At 43.3% G+C, this 19,013-nt stretch overlaps 1 protein-coding gene across 2 annotated transcripts; it reads right to left on the bottom strand.

Annotated features, from left to right (window-relative positions):
* Positions 1-569: 569 nt before the first annotated feature.
* On the bottom strand, positions 570-16,366 carry LOC148898176 (carbohydrate sulfotransferase 1). 2 transcript variants are annotated; one of them, XM_088997219.1, is made up of 4 exons: positions 16,228-16,366; positions 15,951-16,002; positions 5,390-5,565; positions 570-2,013 (listed from the first exon to the last, which is right to left on the bottom strand). In XM_088997219.1, exons 3-4 carry the CDS (start codon positions 5,526-5,528, stop codon positions 845-847), a joined length of 1,308 nt encoding a protein of 435 aa, XP_088853345.1. In that variant the 5' UTR covers positions 5,529-5,565; positions 15,951-16,002; positions 16,228-16,366; the 3' UTR covers positions 570-844. The 2 variants fall into 2 exon arrangements, with proteins under 2 accessions (XP_088853345.1, XP_088853346.1); XM_088997220.1 differs by lacking the exon at positions 15,951-16,002.
* Positions 16,367-19,013: the final 2,647 nt, after the last annotated feature.

Here is a 19,013-nt window from a genome sequence, read left to right as displayed (position 1 = left end):
TACTCGCCAATCCCCTACCACCCCAAAAATAAAATCTAAGTTCTTCACAAATCACTTCAAGACATGATGCGAAGGATGAGTTCTAAAATTGGGAGAAACCTTCGCCTCGCTGATCACTGGCTGTGCTTGTCTACAAAGAAGAGGGAGCTTGAAGTTAACTGCAATGTTGCATGCAAATAAATTGGATTCCAAATTAAACCAGTTTTCAAAATTTGCACTTCTTGGCACAAGAAGTTCATTTGGATAAAGCACAGAATAACCGAATGGGATTCCAATTAAGTTTGCAATTATGAGATTAAATCTTTACATTGGAATGTACTTGATTCAATCGCGCCTAAACAAGAGCAGAATTTTACATTTCACTCAAGATGAAAATAAAAACACTGGTATTTCTCCTCAATTATGCCCAATGCACATCCAGTATGCAAATACTTTGCAGTATCTGTGGCATAAATTAATACTGATTCATTCATTCATTCACACACATGCACACACACAGTGTAGTATATATATATATATATATATATATATATATATACACAACACACATCAATATGTTGCATAATTTTTGATCTGTGCAAACCTTTTTCTTATTTGTCACATTTGTATTGAAGTTTTGCTATGAGCATATTGAATCAACAGTCAAACAAATAAAATCTATACATCTATCTGGGAACGCCTCTGGATCTGCCAGGACGAGCTAGAAGTGGCTGGGAAAGGGAAGTCTGGGCTTCCCTCCTGAAGCTGCTGCCCTGCGACCCGACCCCGGATAAGCGGCAAAAGATGGATGGATGGATGGACATCTAACATAAATACATCCAAAGAAAAAAACCTTGCTGATAATTTATGTGCATGTCTGACCATTTTTGGTCATGTCCCAAGTTTGGGAAAGGTTGGTTTGAAATGTGATGGGTTCAACTAGACTATAGGACAAGTTTCTTAGTTGGATTATCGAATGGACATGTCTGTAACCCAGCAGGGCCAGAGTGTCGTGACACAGATTCTGCACGGTCCTAACAATATCATAGCCTAGATGAAGCCTCCAACTCTCAGCTGTCGTTCTGGAGTCTCTGGTGGTGGAGTATTTGTAATTCCATTCCAATGGGGCAGACAAATTGCCCTTAGTGTTCCTTGTTATCCATCTTTGCACCCTCCCCTCAATCTCTAGTCCAATAAACTGGTAGAGCTTGTTGGCCATGTGTTTCGGGTTAAATGCGAGGTCTTCATATCTCACTAAAAGATAGCGGCCCTGCAGCCAAGCTGGTCTCTTCAGCCCTGCTTCTGCAGATGCCACCATGTCTTTGCAGGTGCTGGTGATCTGCGATAGATCCACATATCGTGGTTGCCGTCCTGTGGTGTTCCACATTTTCCAAGCACGGAACTGATCTGAAAAAGCTGTCATGCGTGAGGCAAGAATGGCTCGAGGATCTCTCACCAGGTGGATGATCTTTAAGTCCAGACGCGGATCTTCAACCAAAGTTTGCAGGTCCTTCACCTCAGGGATGCGAACAGTTTTTATGGCTACATGACCTCTTCTCAGGCACGACTGTGATGCTAAGGTTAGGTTCAAGATTCCGCACTTCTTGGTACACCAATTTTCTTCAGGTCCATCTAATGCTGCTCCATTTCCCTCTTCCAGACAAACAGGAGGAGAACAAAGGGCATGACTAGAGCTTCTACGAAAGAAGGAATTAGTTACATGATCATGCGGCTCAGGGCGGATGTAACTCTCAATAAAGTGAAGGTCGCATTTGTACAAATTGAGCAGGAGGTCTCTGTATGCTCCCAGTAGCGTCCGGCGATCCAAGGTACGGCGAATCCTGCCGCTGGAATTTGTGAATGCCTGCTGGATGTGGTAGAGAGGTTCGAACATGTAAAAGATCTCAGGGTGCTGATTGAGCAGCTGTCCGGTGAAGGATGAACCACTGCGTGTGGTGGCAAACAGGAGTATGTGCTTCTGAGTGGTCTCCATGGGCATCCAACTGTGATCACAAAGTGTTTTCCAATTGGATTCTTTGAGGGGGAAAAAAATAACAGTTTTTCAGTCCATATGCAATTGTATTTTCTCTTTCATATTTCTTCAGGGTTTTTTTCCTCGATGTGGAGTTTGCATGATCTCCCTGTGCTTGTTTGTCAGTGCTCTGGACAAAACAAGTGGCACATACAAATGGATGGATAAATTAAAAAAATAATTGGCCAAAATCATCTGAGAACACTAAGTACAATGTCTAAATATTACACAACTACACTCACTTTCCTTTGCTGAGAAGCAGCAGTCTGAGCATGAAAGCCCAGTCTTCTTTTTTTGAGTCTCCACCAGCTCCACAGAACAAGACACTGAGGTATTCCCTGGCCTACAGTGAATCCTTTCAGCATGTCCCTAATACCTGGACACAGGTCTGGAACACTGGAAAGTTTACTGATAAGGTCACATTAATTAACAGTCACATGTGAGTGTGGGAACATAACATCTAGCAATAAGTCCCAACTAGAAATCTGCTCCTTTGCGACCGAGAGCAGTAGATTTAGATCTTCCTAGAAACGCCACCGTTAGCTGCAACTGATGCGAAGCCTTGGCAGAGTCCTTTGTCAATGTGGAACATGTGTCAGCTTGAATTGTATAGATACCAGATGACCTGCAGTTTCCAAATCACACATCTTGACTGGGCAAACTTCCATGCCTGCCGCAGTGTCTTAGTATGCATAGCACGTTGGTGCACCTCCTGACTCAGAGGTTTGTAGACTGGGCTCACCTCAGCTGTCTTCAGGAATACAGCAATGGCTGATAAGCTTTCCCGTATAGCTGCACAATAAATAGTGTCCAGTAATCATCTATATAAATTAGGACACACTGCTTCTTGAAAAAGGGGACAACCAAGACCATCACTTACATTTTTCAAGCGATGTGCCAGTCACATCAATCCCACAAAATTTCAACATTTTTTATGTGAAGAAGGACTGATCTATTATTTGGGCAGTCTTACTATTTTTCATCCGGAAGAAATAAGAACTGGCTAAATTAAATGTCAATTCATTAAGAAATAATCCTGTAATATTGTGAACTCTGATGAATTCAAGATTGACCTTTATGTGAACTTTCTGTTCCTAACATTCTTGAATGACTTTTTTGGTCATTTTGGAACACATTTTTGAAATTATAGATTAATAAATTTTGATAGGCAGTGCTACCCAGAGAAAGGTAGAAAAAAAAACAAGGCGATAAAATAAAAACAATACTTAGAAAAATGCTTGTCTTGTAGTGAATGGAATCTCATGACAGCTCAATCTCTATATATAGCACAAACAGCTAACATGTAATTACTACTGATGAGGAGTTGATTGCAAATGGGGGTTCCAGTAACAGGCACAGTACAAGAGAGGATTAATAAAGGAAAATTTTGAGGCTGATTGTAAAATGAAACACCAATCTTATTTCTTTCTTCCCACCTCCGCATGAGGATTCATCAGGCTAACTATGCGCTCTTTCTTTGACCTCTACTCCATCATTGTTGCACTGTGATTTGCCCTGTCTCGACTAATAAACATAACATAATATAATATAACACAATATTCATATTCATAATAATATATTTGATTTTTAAGCACCTTTCAAAACCCTGAAGAGCACTGTATATGAAATCAAAGAGATAATATATAGAGAGAAAATACATTCAGAGCAATTGCCTAAAGGTGAGCATTTGATACTGAACAGATATACAGTATTTCGAGTTTTAGTTTGAATGTGATGAAAGAATCTGGATTGCAGAGGTCAAGCTGCAGAGTCCCAGAGTTTCTGAGCAAAGCGATTCATACCTCTATTCCCCATTATACTGAAATAAGCCAATAGGTGCAGTCAGATAGCTGCAGGAGGAGGACCTGAGAGTAGAGGTTTGGTCTGGTGCTTTGTAGGAGGTCAGAATAACATGGAGGAGAGATGCGTATGGCCTCAAAGGTGTCAAGCAGGAGCTTGGAGTGGATCTTATCTTTGACCGGAAGTAAGGGAAGTTGATGGGGGTGAGATAATTGAAAGAGACGGTTTGAGTAATGAGGTGTGCAGGAGAGTTCTGGACCAGATGGAGATTATGTCAGCACTTGTGAGGGAGGCCATAGAGGAGAGATTTGTAATATTCAATTCGGAAGGTAACAAGACTGTCAACCAGGGTAACGGTGAGGGCGGATTGGGGGCCATTGGTCTTGCATGGGTTAGTAAATTAGTATTCAGTGTTATGTGACTGATAGGTGACCTGCATGATAATGTGCTGTCGAGGATGACACCTCAGATTTTTAACCTGAAGTGAAAATTAGATCAAGGAGTGACCTACTAGAAATAGTAAAGCTGTCAACGTTGAATAATGTTATGATGCTGCCAAATTGATACCGTGATACCTCCGCTGATGAACTTTTCGCCTCACGAACATTAAATTCGCGAGGATATGGTCTCGGCTGACAAATTACTTTTCGTCACCCCCTTTCTATGAGTGTGGACGCGATCTGTAATACTTTTGCTATTATGGGACCGAAAAAGACCCCACCACAGGCTAGTTTTAAGACAAAGAAGACACTCAAGAAAATTACGGTCGAGCAGAAGGAGATCATCGAAAAACATAAACGAGGTGTGCGATTGTGTGACTTACGTCCCAGTACTAGTACGCTAAGTCGGCCATTCCTTAAGAAAAATGAAGCTATGAAGGGTGCGTGTGTGGTTAAGGGCGTTTCTGTGTTGTCAAAGCAATGGTCTCAGGCAATAGAAGAGGTTGTAAAACGTCTGTTGATTTGGATTAACAAAAAGCAGATAGCAGGGGACAGTGTGTGTGAGGGTATTATCGCCGAGAAAGCACGACAATTTTAAAACTTCACACTACATCAACGACAATCACAAAGGTAAATAAAACTACTTTATTATAAAGTACAGTGTATTTCTTTAATTACAATACAATAGCACATTTATTATACATAAAATAAGGTATATTTTGTGTAGTTTTCAGGCTTATTTAGTAAAAAAATATGTTTTATGGGGACCTGAGAATGGATTATTCTCATGTTCTCATTTAATGGTCTCTTATGAGGAAATAAATGTTTGGAAGACGAATTTATCACCTTACACACTTTCTGGGAACCAATAAAGTTCTTGAGCTGAGGTGTCACTGTATATTTAAAAATACATAAAATTAAAGTTAAAAATAAAGAACATTAACAACAGAACGGGGCAGAGCAAAATTAATTTGATCAGAGATTATCAATGTTAATGTCCTCCAGGTCATGAAAAGTTACTGAATTCACTTTCTTTTACAGTAAATTTGTTGTCATTTTTAAAAATGACTTCTCTCACTACCTCGGACATGAGCTGATCTGTATTGTTAATGTTAGATGTTTGGACTGGTTGGGGTACCTCGATGATGTCTGCTCTGACACTGGTAAACACCTTGACAGGGTCCAGCGAGCGAGTCCCTCAGGGTGCGAATGGCCGTGTACTGGACCCCAAGTGAAGCACACACCAGCAGCAACACTGCCTTCCAGGAGAACTCCATCCTGATGCTCCTCCCCGATGGCTCTACATCCTTCAAGCTGATGATGCACACACACACACACACACACACACACACACACGCACGCACGCACGCACGCACGCACGCACACACACACACACACACACACACACACACACACACACACACACACACACACACACACACGTACACAATGAGCCCTTAAAAGGTGCAGGCCTTTTTTTAAATCAGCTTTTTGTACTTTTAATGCCAGTTTTGTGTGTTAAAATATATAGTGGGGCCTCGGTTTACGAACACCTTACCTTACGAACTTTTCGGTTCACGAACGTAAAATTTATGAAAATTAAACCTTGGCATAAGCACTACTTTTTGATATACACACCCCCCACCACGACTGGCGGAGTAATCTTTGGCGGAAGAACACAAAAGCACACGACAGAACAGCACCCCAGCCGGCCGGCCCACCTTTGCACACCCCCTTTCTCTGAATGAAAACGTCGATCAGCATTTTTTACAGATATTTTGCTGTTATGGGACCAAAAAAGACAACACCACAGGCTTGTGTTCAGCCGAAGAAGACATAAAACAAGATTACAGTCGAGGAGAAGAAGGAGATAATTGAAAAACACAAACAAAGTGTGCGTTTGTGTGATTTAGCGGCCCAGTATGGATATGCTAAGTCAACCATTGGTACCATCCTCCGCAACAGAGAAGCCATCAAAGGTGCGTCTGTTGTAAAAGGTGTTTCCGTGCCGTCAAAGCAACGGTCTTGGGCAATCGAAGAAGTTTCAAAACTTCTGTTAATTTGGATTAACAAAAAACAACTATCCGGCGACAGCATGAGTAAAGCAATTATATGCGAGAAAGCACGGCTAATTCACTCCGATATCGCCATGCGGCAACCTGGAAGTTCGGCGCTTATTGAGGATTTTAAAGCCAGCAACGGATGGTTCGAGAACATCTGAGGGCGAAAAGTATGGCGAAAAGTAGTGCTTATAGCAAGGTTTCATTGGCATAAATTTAACGTTCGCAGCATCAAGTGAGCGCATCAAGGCAATGTTGGCAAAGTGGAATGATGTGCAGGCTTTAATCGAAAAGTTCCATCCAGAAAAGACTGTGGCTATGAGAATAATCAACATGATGAACTATAATGTGATGCCTCAGTTTCGTAAGACCTTACAAGTCAGAAAGCAACAGGTGTCAATTAAGAGGTTTTTAGTCAGCAACATGATAAGGAGTCAGCGTCACCATCAATCTCCTCTTGTTTTCCTTTCGGCTTTTCCCCTCAGGGGTCGCCACAGCGAATCAATGTCCTCCATCTATCCCGGTTTTGTGTATCCTCTTCTCTCACACCAGCTACCTTCATGTCCTCTTTGACCACATCCATAAACCTCCTCTTCGGTCTTCCTCTCGGTCTCCTGCCTGGCAGTTCAAGGCTCAGCATCCTTCTCCCGATATAGTCACTCTCTCTCCTCTGGACATGTCCAAACCATCTCAGTCTGGCCTCTCTGACTTTCTCTCCAAAGCCTCTAATATGAGTTGTCCCTCTAATGTACTCATTCCTGACTGCAAATTTCCCCATTGCGGGACGAATAAAGGTATTCTGATTCTGATTCTGATTCTGATTCTGATCCTATCCAACCTGGTCACTCCCAAAGAAAACCTCAACATCTTCAGCTCTGCTACCTCCAGCTCTGCTTCCTGTCTTTTCTTGAGCGGCACTGTCTCCAGTCCAAACATCATGGCTGGTCTGACCACGGTTTTATACACTTTTCCTTTCATCCTAGCTGAAACCCTTCTATCACACATCACACCTGACATTTTTCTCCAGCCGCTCCAGCCTGCCTGGACACGCTTCTTCACCTCTTTTCCACACTCTCCATTGCTCTGGACAGTTGACCCCAAGTACTTAAAATCCTCCACCTTCTTTATCTCTTCTCCCTGTAGCATCACTCTTGCACTTGGATCCCTCTCATTCACACACATATATTCCGTCTTGCTGCGACTGATCTTCATTCCTTCTCCGCCACCTGTTCCCTGTTCTCGCTACAGATCACAATGTCATCTGCAAACATCATGGTCCAAGGAGATTCTTGTCTAACATCGTCTGTCAGCCTGTCCATCACCATAGCAAACAAGACGGGGCTCAGAGCTGACCCCTGGTGGAGTGCCACCTCCACCTTGAATTCCTCAGTCATACCGACAGCACACATCACAACTGTCTTACAGTCATGATACATGTCTTGCACCGCTCTGACATACTTTTCCGTCACTCCAGACTTCCTCATGCAATGCCACAGCTCTTCTCTGGGCACGCTGTCATACGCTTTCTCCAGATCTACAAAGACACAATGCAATTCCTTCTGACCTTCTCTGTATTTCTCTATCAGCATTCTTAACGCAAACACTGCATCTGTCATACTCTTTTTTGGCATGAAGCCATACTGCTGCTCACAAATGTTCACTTCTGCTCTTAGTCTTGCTTCAACTACTCTTGTATGGCTCATCAACATTATTCCTCTGTAGTTAGTACAACTCTGCACATCATCTAAAAATGGGCACGAGTACACTTTGTCTCCATTCTTCAGGCATCTGTTCACCATCTAAGATCTTGTTGAATAACCCACTCAGGAACACCACCGCCACCTCTCCAAGACATTTCCATACCTCGATTGGTATATCATCAGGCCCGAGTGCCTTTCCCCCCTTCATCCTCTTCAGCGCCCTCCTCACTTCATCCTTGCTAATGCTAGCTACGTCTTGGTCCACAACAGTCACGCCTTCTACTCTTTGTTCCTTCTCATTTTTCTCATTCATTAATTCTTCAAAGTACTCTTTCCATCTTGCCATCACACTACTGGCACCTGTTAATACATTGCCATCTCTATCCTTAATTACCCGAACCTGCTGCAGGTCCCTACCATCTTTGTCTCTCTGTCTCGCCAGTCTGTAAAGATCAGTCTCACCTTCCTTGCTGTCAAGCCGAGCATACAAGTCATCATAGGCCTCTTGTTTGGCCTTTGCCACCTTTACTTTAACCGTGCGCTGCATCTCCTTGTATTGCTGTCTACTCTCGTCCGTCCTCTCAGTGTCCCACTTCTTCTTTGCTAACCTCTTTCTCTGTATACACTGCTGCACCTCCCCATTCCACCACCAAGTCTCCTTATCTACCTTTCTTCCACTCGATACACCAAGTACTTTCCGACCTGTGTCTCTGATTATGTTCGCTGTAGTTTGCCAGTAATCTGGAAGGACCTCTTGCCCACCCAGTGCTTGTCTTACCTCCTTCCTAAATGTCATGCAACACTCTTCCCTTTTCAACTTCCACCATTTTGTCATCACTTCAGCCTTTGGTTTCTTCATCTTCCTCACTGCCAGCGTCATCCTACACACCACCAACCTGTGCTGTCTGGCTACACTTTCACCAACCACTACTAGCTAACAGCTAGCTAGACATCTAGCTAGCTGTCCAGTTTTAACTTCCGGGGTAAGCGGACGCTGGCGCGCTTTGGCTGCCGCTGCTTTCCCGCGAAATGTTTTTTACCTTCTTTTAGCCTTTTTAACCTCTTTTTAGCTTTTTTTTAATGGTTCACGAACCTCTGGAATTACCAGACAGTCACCAAACGAACGTTGGCTATCGCTCAATCTCATGATTCCGGTCGCTTATCCGGATCACTGACGAAGCCGCGTTATCATCTCCACCCACCTGTTGCCGCTTTCGAGGGCTAACCTGGCCGCTGCCTCCCTCTGGGTGCTGCTGGTGAATATCATGGCGCTTCTCCATTGACCTGTTGGGCGGTTACAGTACTCGGCGGCGGAGTTCCTGAAGTTCCGCTCCCGATGGACGAGCGTGCCACCGGCGATTCTCCGGTTCCCGGAAATCGCTCGTCGCCCTTCACGGAGGTATATCCACCGTGGATCACGTCGAGGCTTTCACCTCGATGGCTCCAAGAATATCACCTCCCTGTGGTCATCCGTCCGCCAGCCGCGCAGAAGGAGCAGCCGCTCGGTCGATCACCTCTCCTGGCTAGGTCGGCTAATGCGCCTCGCCGTGGGAACGCCACCAGCGTCAACTTCGGCCTCCTCAACGTCCGCTCGCTTACGGGAAAGGGGTGTCTTATCCAAGACATTCTAATTGACCGTAAGCTTGACTTTTTTTGTATAAATGAGACTTGGCAAATGGCGGGAGACTTCTCTGAGCTCAATGGCGCGACTCCGCCAGGCTTTGTTTACATTTCCAAGCCCCGCCTCTCAGGCCGCGGAGGTGGTCTTGCGATAATTTACCGCAGGAACTGGAAAATCCTTCAAGTTTCACTTCAGGAAACCCTATCTTTTGAATGCCTTGCGTGTAAAATTTCTGGACCCTCACCCACCATCTTAGCCACTGTATACCGTGCACCAAAACCACATTGTAACTTTCTAAAAGAATTCTCTGAGGTCCTCACACACCTCTCCACCCTGTCACCAAATGTAATTATTCTCGGGGACTTTAACATCCACATGGACAATTCCACTCTTCCCCTCACTAAAGACTTCACCTCCTCACTCGACAGCTTTGGTCTGCATCAATTTTCGGATTTTCCCACCCACATAAAAGGCCACACCCTGGACCTCATCTGCATGTCTGGCCTTATCCCAAAGCATCGCACGGCTAATGAACTTCCTATAACAGACCATTTTCTGGTTTCATTCAATGTTTCCATCACCCTCTCTCTCCCCAAACCACCCCGTGTCATCACATATCGCAACATCAAGGACATCAACGTTGCCACCCTTGCTGAGATGATTGCCACCCTGACTCTGGACTACAACTCAACCCCTGATGAACTTGTCTCCCGGTACAACACGGACCTCACGAACACCCTCAACGCCCTTGCTCCTGTAAAGTCCCGGCCTGTCCAATTTACTCGTTCTGCACCCTGGTTCACCCCCCATCTCCGCTCCATCAAGACAAAAACTCGCCAACTTGAAAGACTTTACAGGAAGTCCGGGCTCACCACTCACAGGGACATGTACGCAACTCACCTTACCCATTACAAGGACTCTATCTCACGCGCTAAATCACAATATTACTCTGGACTCATTGATTCTAACCCTGGAAACTCACGGGCCCTTTTCCCTCTATCACAAAATCACACAACCCCTATCTCTCTCCCCTCACACTTTTATTCCTCTGAGACATGCAACACTCTGCTTATGTTTTTTAGTGAAAAGATCAACAAAATCCATCAGCACCTCGGGTCCTCTGCCCCCCCCTCTCCCAGCCTTTCTACTCCTTCCCAACTACTTTCCGCTTTTAAACTCCCCCATCCCTCTATTATCTCTGACATTATCACCAAATCCAAGAACTCCTCCTGCCAACTCGACCCCCTCCCCACTATCCTTATCAAGTCCTGCCTACCCTCTCTTCTCCCATTTATTTCTACCATTATTCATTCCTCATTATCAACTGGAATTGTTCCTATTCCACTCAAAACCGCAGCTGTCACTCCGATCTTGAAAAAACCTGGCTCAGACCCAAATGATTTCAATAACTTACGTCCAATTTCCCACCTTCCATTCACCACCAAAATTCTTGAAAAGACAGTTGTGTCCCAGCTTCACTCTCACCTCACTCACAATAACCTCTACGAACAATTCCAGTCTGGTTTCCGCCCCCGCCACAGTACTGAATCGGCTCTCATAAAAATCACGAATTATCTTTTTATGGCAGCCGATGCCGGTTCACTCTCCATCCTCATCCTTCTCGACCTGACCTCAGCTTTTGACACCATTTCCCACCCTATCCTGCTCGACAGACTTTCCACTCTAGGCATCACCCACACCCCTCTTCGCTGGTTTCATTCCTATCTCTCTGATCGCTCACAATTCATCCAAATCAACTCGTTCACCTCACGGTCCTCTCCGGTGTCCTCTGGTGTGCCTCAAGGGTCTGTCCTGGGGCCACTTCTCTTTATTATCTACCTACTTCCTCTTGGCAATATTTTCCGTGAGTTTGGCATTCACTTTCACTGCTTCGCGGATGACACCCAACTCTACCTCTCCAGCAAACCCGACGCCTCTCTTCCACCTTCATCCCTCTCACGTTGCCTCTCAGAAATTAAATCCTGGCTTTCCCATAACTTTCTCAAGCTCAACAGTGAAAAAACTGAACTTCTTCTTGTCGGTACCAAATCCACCCTCCACAAAACTAACAGTTTCTCCCTCACCATTGACAATTCTACCGTGTCCCCCTCCCCTCAGGTCAAGAGTCTGGGTGTCATCCTCGATAGCTCACTATCTTTTCAGTCCCATATAAATAACATAACTCGGTCTGCTTATTTCCACCTCCGTAATATTAACCGTCTCCCTCCCTCGCTCACCCCTCACTCCGCTGCTATCCTTATCCACAGTCTTGTCACCTCCCGCATCGATTATTGCAACGCACTTCTCTTCGGTATCAATCAGAAATTTCTCCATAAACTCCAACTGGTCCAAAATTCTTCAGCCCGGATCATCACTAGAACCCCCTCCTTTCACCACATCACCCCTGTCCTCCAGGAACTCCACTGGCTACCTGTTAAACATCGTATCGAATTCAAAATACTTCTGTTTACATTCAAAGCCATCCATAACCTTGCCCCTCCCTATCTTTCTGACCTGCTTCAAATCTCTGTTCCCTCTCGGTCCCTCAGATCCTCATCCTCCCTTCACCTCTATGTGCCCTCTGCCCGTCTCACCACGATGGGATGCAGAGCTTTCAGCCGCTCTGCTCCCAAACTCTGGAATTCACTCCCACCCAACATCCGTAATATTGACTCCCTCCCTATTTTCAAGGCTCACCTCAAAACCCATTTGTTTAAAATTGCTTTCAATGTCTAGTTCTCTCTGCTATTTTATTATGTTTCATTTTACTTATGGTTTTATTGTTATGTGCTTTGTTCTATTGTTTTTATTGTAAAGTGTCCTTGGGTGTTTTGAAAGGTGCTTGAAATAAAATGTATTATTATTATTACTTTGCAGTCACTGATTTCCTTTAGATGGCGCCGTTGACACAAAATGTAGTCTACCTGTGTACTTCTGCCTCCACTCTTATAGGTCACCCTATGTTCCTGTCTCTTCTGAAAGAAAGTTTTCACAATAGCCATTTCCATTCTCTTAGCAAAGTCAACAACCATCTGTCCTTCAGCGTTCCTCATCTGGAGTCCAAACCTGCCCATTACCACCTCATCTCTTTGTTTCCTGCGCCAACATGTCCATTGCAGTCTCCACCAACTACAACCCTCTCACTTCTCGGGATGTTTTGTATGACTTCATCAAAGTCCACCCAAAATTTCGCATTTTCCGCCAGCTCACATCCTACTTGTGGGGCATACCCACAAACCACATTGAACATCACACCTTCAATTTCTAGCTTCAGACTCATCATTCTATCTGATACTCTTTTTACTTCTAAGACATTTCTAACAAACTCCTCTTTTAAGATAATCCCAACTCCATTTCTGTTTCTGTCTTTACCATGATAGAACAACTTAAACCCAGACCCTAAGCTTCTCGCCTTGCTCCCTTTCCACCTGGTCTCTTGGACACGCAGTATGTCTACCTTCCTTCTCTGCATCATGTCAACTAGCTCTCTGCCTTTACCAGTCATTGTTCCTACATTCAAAGTTCCTACTTTTAGTTCTATACTCTTGCAGAGGTACAGAGTTCTGTTCCAGCTCCGACCTTCCTGTATAGAATATGCATGTTCTCCCCCCTGCCGGTGTGGGTTTTCTCTGGGTAGTCTGGTTTTGGCCCACATTCCAAAAACCCCCTCGATTGTCTCGGTGTGTTTTTGCGAGTGCAAAAGGTTGTTGATAATTGTGTGCCTAGCGATATGCTGGCAACCAGTCCAGGTTGTTCCTCTCTTACTGCAGATCTTCCTTTTCCCATCTTCAGAAAAAGAGTGTGCCACAAGCGGCCAATACTTTTACTATAGCCACCTTAACACCATGGGCTACTGTTTTAAGATATACACGTGGCCTTAAGTGGGTATAATTACTACTGGTTACGACTGTACTGCATTATTGAAAGAAACAAAGTAATCGGACATGTGAATAGAAACCGCTACTGTGACCAAGTTACCCATTACATTCCCACTGCAACGTGGAAATTTAAATTTTCCACTGACAAATCAATGAATCGCAAGATGTGTACCTCCACTCCACTTCACACCTTCTTCAAATTCGACCACATCCTAAATTAAATACCTAGTATTCAGGCGCATCAATAAACACCCAAGCGAAAGTTCACCCGTCATTCTGATGAAAACAAGCACAATAGCAAATGGCCGGATGGATAAATGCATATAATTTTATCAACTAAATCCGCCGTGATACTGCATTTATGCCCTGATTGTTGCCATTATCATATTTTGTCTTCCAAGAAAACCAAATGTCTGTGCTTTCGTTGACCTGAATATGCAGCATAACTGGCTGGCTGACCTGTGCAATTCGACAACTACAGGTTTTCTTTTTTTCCACTCATGATCAAACTGCCAGCTCCTCACATCCTGCTGCCCTCCGGAGAAGGAAGACAGATGCCTCAGTGATTTAGAGCATATTGATATGCTAGCTTTCTGTCCTCCCCTTGTTTATAAGTGCAGCACTGTAGATGACGACAATGTGTTCCATCTTTTATATATGTCTGTGTAAGCTCTCAGTCATACAGGAGTGGTCCATCGATGAGAAGGTTTCTTCAGCCGTCATCTGTACAAAAGTGAAGGTTTCTGCCCCCCCCCCCAACCTGAGAGTAGGGACTTATCATAGCTGTGTCCGGCGCCACCATGTCTGAACATTAGGGATATATAAATGGGGCCGATACGACCAGTCAGACTGTAGTTCGCTGACGAAGCCTCTTGGATAGGAGGCGAAACGTCCGAAACCTTCACTTTTGTACAGATGACGGCTGAAGAAACCTTCTCATCGATCTTTTATATATATATATATATATATATATATATATATATATATATATATATATATATATATATATATATATATATATATATATATATATATATATATATATATATATATATATATATGCATCTGCCAAACCAACCAAGTGCCAGGAAGGAATACATGTGCTCCTTCTGAGACGACATAGCTGTAAACGTGTTGAACAGAATGGCATTCCTGCAAGTCCACACGATGTGGAACACAGAGCAACAAATGAGGTCAGAGGTAGATGATGAGGGTGGGACCGAGGGATTTAGGATGCAAGTGATGAAGAAACATGAGGTGCTTTTGATTTCCCAGTACGGTATTGCTCAGTAAAGTCCATATTTCTCAAGGAAAAGCTGTTTATTCTAACAAACGATAGCCAATCCTATTACAGTAAAGTCTCGTTATATCGATATCGGATATATCGATAGTCCCGGTAATATCGATACTATTTCTATGCACGCACTGAGAAAATTACATGCGCGCAGGGTCGGATATATCGATAGTCCCGGTTATATCGATATTTTTTCGGACTCCCTTGAATATCGATATAACGAGACTTTACTGTAGTTTTATTTCATATGTTACACATAGGCACCCACAAGATATATGGTAATACAAAAAGTAAAACACACAATCATAGAAAATCTACAAAACAACTACAAATAAGCCTAAATTGTTATTACCAAAATCCTTTAAAGGACAACCGACGTCCCCGGACGAGTTGTGTCCATCATTTGTAAAATGTCTTCAAATGACTTCTACTGAGCGTATTTTACAGAGATTCCACTGCATATAGGTATATTTTACGTTTTAAGACTTCTGAAACTGGCCACTTCCGGTTACAAATTGAAGTACTTTTTAGACATTTTAAGTCATTGTTATTGGTGTTTTGCATTTGGCTAAAAATATAATTCTGTGTGTTTTGGGTATTTTAGATGCTATAAAACGCATTTCTGATGTCAGTTAGGAAACAAAAAAGTGCAGTCGGTTGTCCTTTAAGGATTGTTTAATATCAAGCATTGGTTATAACAAATTAATGTACTTCAAAAGTGCACTACACTGGAATAACAGAGATTCAAAGATGAGACAAAGGATGAAGCTTGTCCAGCACGATTACGGCAGTAAACATGCACTAACACACACACACAGACACAGACACACACATACACACACACACACACACACACACACACACACACACACACACACACACACACACACACACACACACACACACACACACACACACACACACACACACACACACACACACACACGCTAGAAAATACAAACAGCTCAGGGAAACTTAATCGGATTGTCATCGCAAAGAGGCATTTTACTCTTGCACAAAGAGAGGGGGCACCACGTGATCCTTTTGTACCAATACTGAGAGAAGTGAAAATTACAGTTTCTCATGTAAGTTTGCATTTTAAAATATAAAGGTGTAAATAACCTGTCACAAATGATTTAACATTACCAAGCAGGACGAGATGTTGAACTTCTTGTGAACCTTTGTAGACGGATATGGGCTGCATTGAGAGAAAGAGAAGAAAGAAACAACACAATTGCAACATGCTGTGGTGTGTTTGAGAGGGCTGTAATTAACAATGAAAGTGTGCTGCATAACTGGATGTAAAGACTCATTGTGATACATTTAAAAGTCTGATCACATCTTCTCTTTTTCGAGACATACATTTTCGAGCTCAGTCTATTTAAAAGCAGTAAAAACATAGAAAAATGAATGGTTTCCTTACCGGGAGCCTGCTTTATACACTACAATTGTCCGGACGTTGTGCGGTTCTCCCCCCGCCTCCTCCCTTCTTTTCTTTTGGTTTTATGTGTGAAGAAAGAGATGCTGAGGCACCGGTGCAGGAGTTAGGAATGGAGATGCGCTAGAGCAGCGGGAGGCTGAGTGATGAGGAGGAGGAGGAAGAAGAAGAGTAGGGAGGTGGGGGCAAGAGAGCATACAGGCTTCAACCAGACTCTCCAGATTGGGTGCAAGATTGTATTGTCGATCCTCATCCTGCAGCTTTTATGGTGTATATGGTGCATGGTATGTTGCATGCCAATCGAATAAATAATGCCTGATTTTTGTCCAACAACACCCATGAATTTATTTGGTTTTGTACATAATAGAAAGCTGAAATGTGTTCGCCTTCTTTCAGTGGAAGACATTGCTCATATCCTGGAAGCATCTTTCGTCGGCTGCTGTCAGGAATCAACAATCACTTCTGACCATTAACATAAGAATCAACAGTGTACCCTCTGTCAATGTCATGTTCTTAGCACATGGGTGGGGCTAAAGGGGCCTGTACTTATGCGTGTGTGTGTGTGTGTGTGTGTGTGTGTGTGTGTGTGTGTGTGTGTGTGTGTGTGTGTGTGTGTGTGTGTGCGCATGTGTGTGTGTGTGTGTGTGTGTGTGTGTGTGTGTGTGTGTGTGTGTTTTTGTAGGCATTTTGGTCATTTTCATAGATGATATATTGCTCTGACTCAGAATCAATGGTTTAAGCGTGCTCATTGGTTTGTACAATGACTGATTTGTGGATTAAGAATCAGAAAGCCTTCAATGTTCCCACAATGGGGAAATTTGCAGTCCACAGCAGCAATTTGAAAGAGGGTGGGGGTGAAAAGATAAAAAACAAAGTATTCTAAGCATAATAGAAATGCCAGAGGACTGAGATGTATACTGTAACTATGCAAAAATATTTCATAAAGAACTGTACATAGTGCAAGTATAAAAAAAGCAAATTCGATTTAAGTAACTGTATTGCATCAACATAAGGTGGCTGTGCTATTAAAACTACAAGAGTGCAGGTTTTTAAAATATTTTTTATTCACATGTGGTTATTAAGAAGCCTGACAGCAGTCGGTCGGAACGAGCGGCGGTACCGCTCCTTCTTGTAGCGCGGGTGTAACAGTCTCCGGCTGAAGGAGCTACCCAGGGGTATCAGGGTGGGCAGGAGGGCCTGGGAGGGGCTGTCCATCATAGCTTTTAGTTTAGCAAGCGTCTGTCTGTTGCCCACCTCCTCCAGAGAGTCCAGCGGGCCACCCAGGACAGAACTGGCCCCTTTGACCAGGCAAACCAGTCTTTTTCTGTCCTGGGTGGTGATGCTGCCTGACCAGCAGACAATTGCATAGTGGATGGCTGAAACAACCACATAGCCAAGTCTTCAAGAGTGACCCCTGAACCCTAAAAGACAAATCATTTTAGAGAATAATTCTTTTTTTCATCCCTTAGTGGCCTGTGAAATGTGAACATTGGTTGAGATTTATAGAAAAAAAAAAAAAAGTTAAGAATCATTCTTATTGGCAAAGTATGTAGAACACAGGGAATTTGTTTCCGGTAAAACACGCTGCACTAGTATCATCATAAACATGTATGTACAAGTGTACAAGTATGAAAGGGAATTCTTAATGTAAGTGGTACCTCTGGGCAAACTAACAAGCATAGTCAAAATGATCAGTGGTAGAATAAAATACGATAACAGTTGTACTTTTGGTGCCGAAAATTATTGAATCATATTAAAGTGATCAGTTGCTATATTTGTAGTAGAACAAGTGTACAATTATTCAAGATGTTGTTTAAGTGTCTGCTGGATTTCGTGCTCATGCATCTCAGGGCTGAGTAGCTGGAAAAGGTGGTGTGCAGGCTCCAGTAGGATTTTCCGTGCCCTTGTCTTTGTTCTTGCAGTGTGCAAGTGCTCGAGAGTGGGTAGAGTGGTGCCAATGATTTTTTCCGCTGTCATTACTGTCCATTGAAGTCGGATTTTCTCCATTTTTGTGGTGGCTCTGAACCAAATCAGGATGGAAGAACACAGGATTGATTTGATGACTGTCGTGTCGAACTGTCGTAGCATCACCTGTGGCAGGCAATCCTTCTTCAGCAGACTTAATTATTGCAACAACAAAAAAATCGCTTTTTTTTTTATTAAATGTTAATTTTAGTAATTTATTTTAAAAATATCAAAAATGTTTTGACCCATTTATAGGAAAAGATAATTGCCCTACTGCTCTTTATTGACTGTAGAGATATATTTTTGTTCAATCCCCTACTAAATGGGTGTCAAACTCAATGTCAGACTTCCAAAGAGCTTGCTGATTATCTGATCATTTGGATCAGTTGTGTCCATTGAGCCTGTTCCCCTGAATCAGGTGCATTGTAATGGGGAGACTTGGTAAATGTGTAGGACGGCGGCCCTCAAGGACCGGAGTTTGACACCTGTGCTCTACTATGACTGGAGGAGTGCTTTTATGTATGCCCTTCAAGACTGAAATGCAGGCACAATGAAATACACTTTAAATGTGAAGCACCACAAACGGACAAAAAGTGACGTTTCTCAAGCATTTGGTGCCTCCAACATTAACAGGCAAAGGTTAAACAATGCCGGTACACACAAAGGACAAAAAGCTGCTAAGAAAACACAAGTGATACAAGAGCCTCCTGTCCTCCTCACCTCTCAGTTTTGATCCCTTGCTTTGCTAGTTTCAAATCCCCAGTTCTGAGGAGCTAAATGCCCACTCATCATCTGGGTAGGATTTG

This window comes from Hippocampus bargibanti, linkage group LG05 (genome assembly GCF_051943395.1).
Source record: "Hippocampus bargibanti isolate YZ-2025 linkage group LG05, ASM5194339v1, whole genome shotgun sequence".
In the NCBI taxonomy this organism is placed as follows: Eukaryota; Metazoa; Chordata; class Actinopteri; order Syngnathiformes; family Syngnathidae; genus Hippocampus; species Hippocampus bargibanti.
Note: the sequence above shows the minus strand (reverse complement) of the source record. Positions and strands in the feature narration are given on the sequence as shown.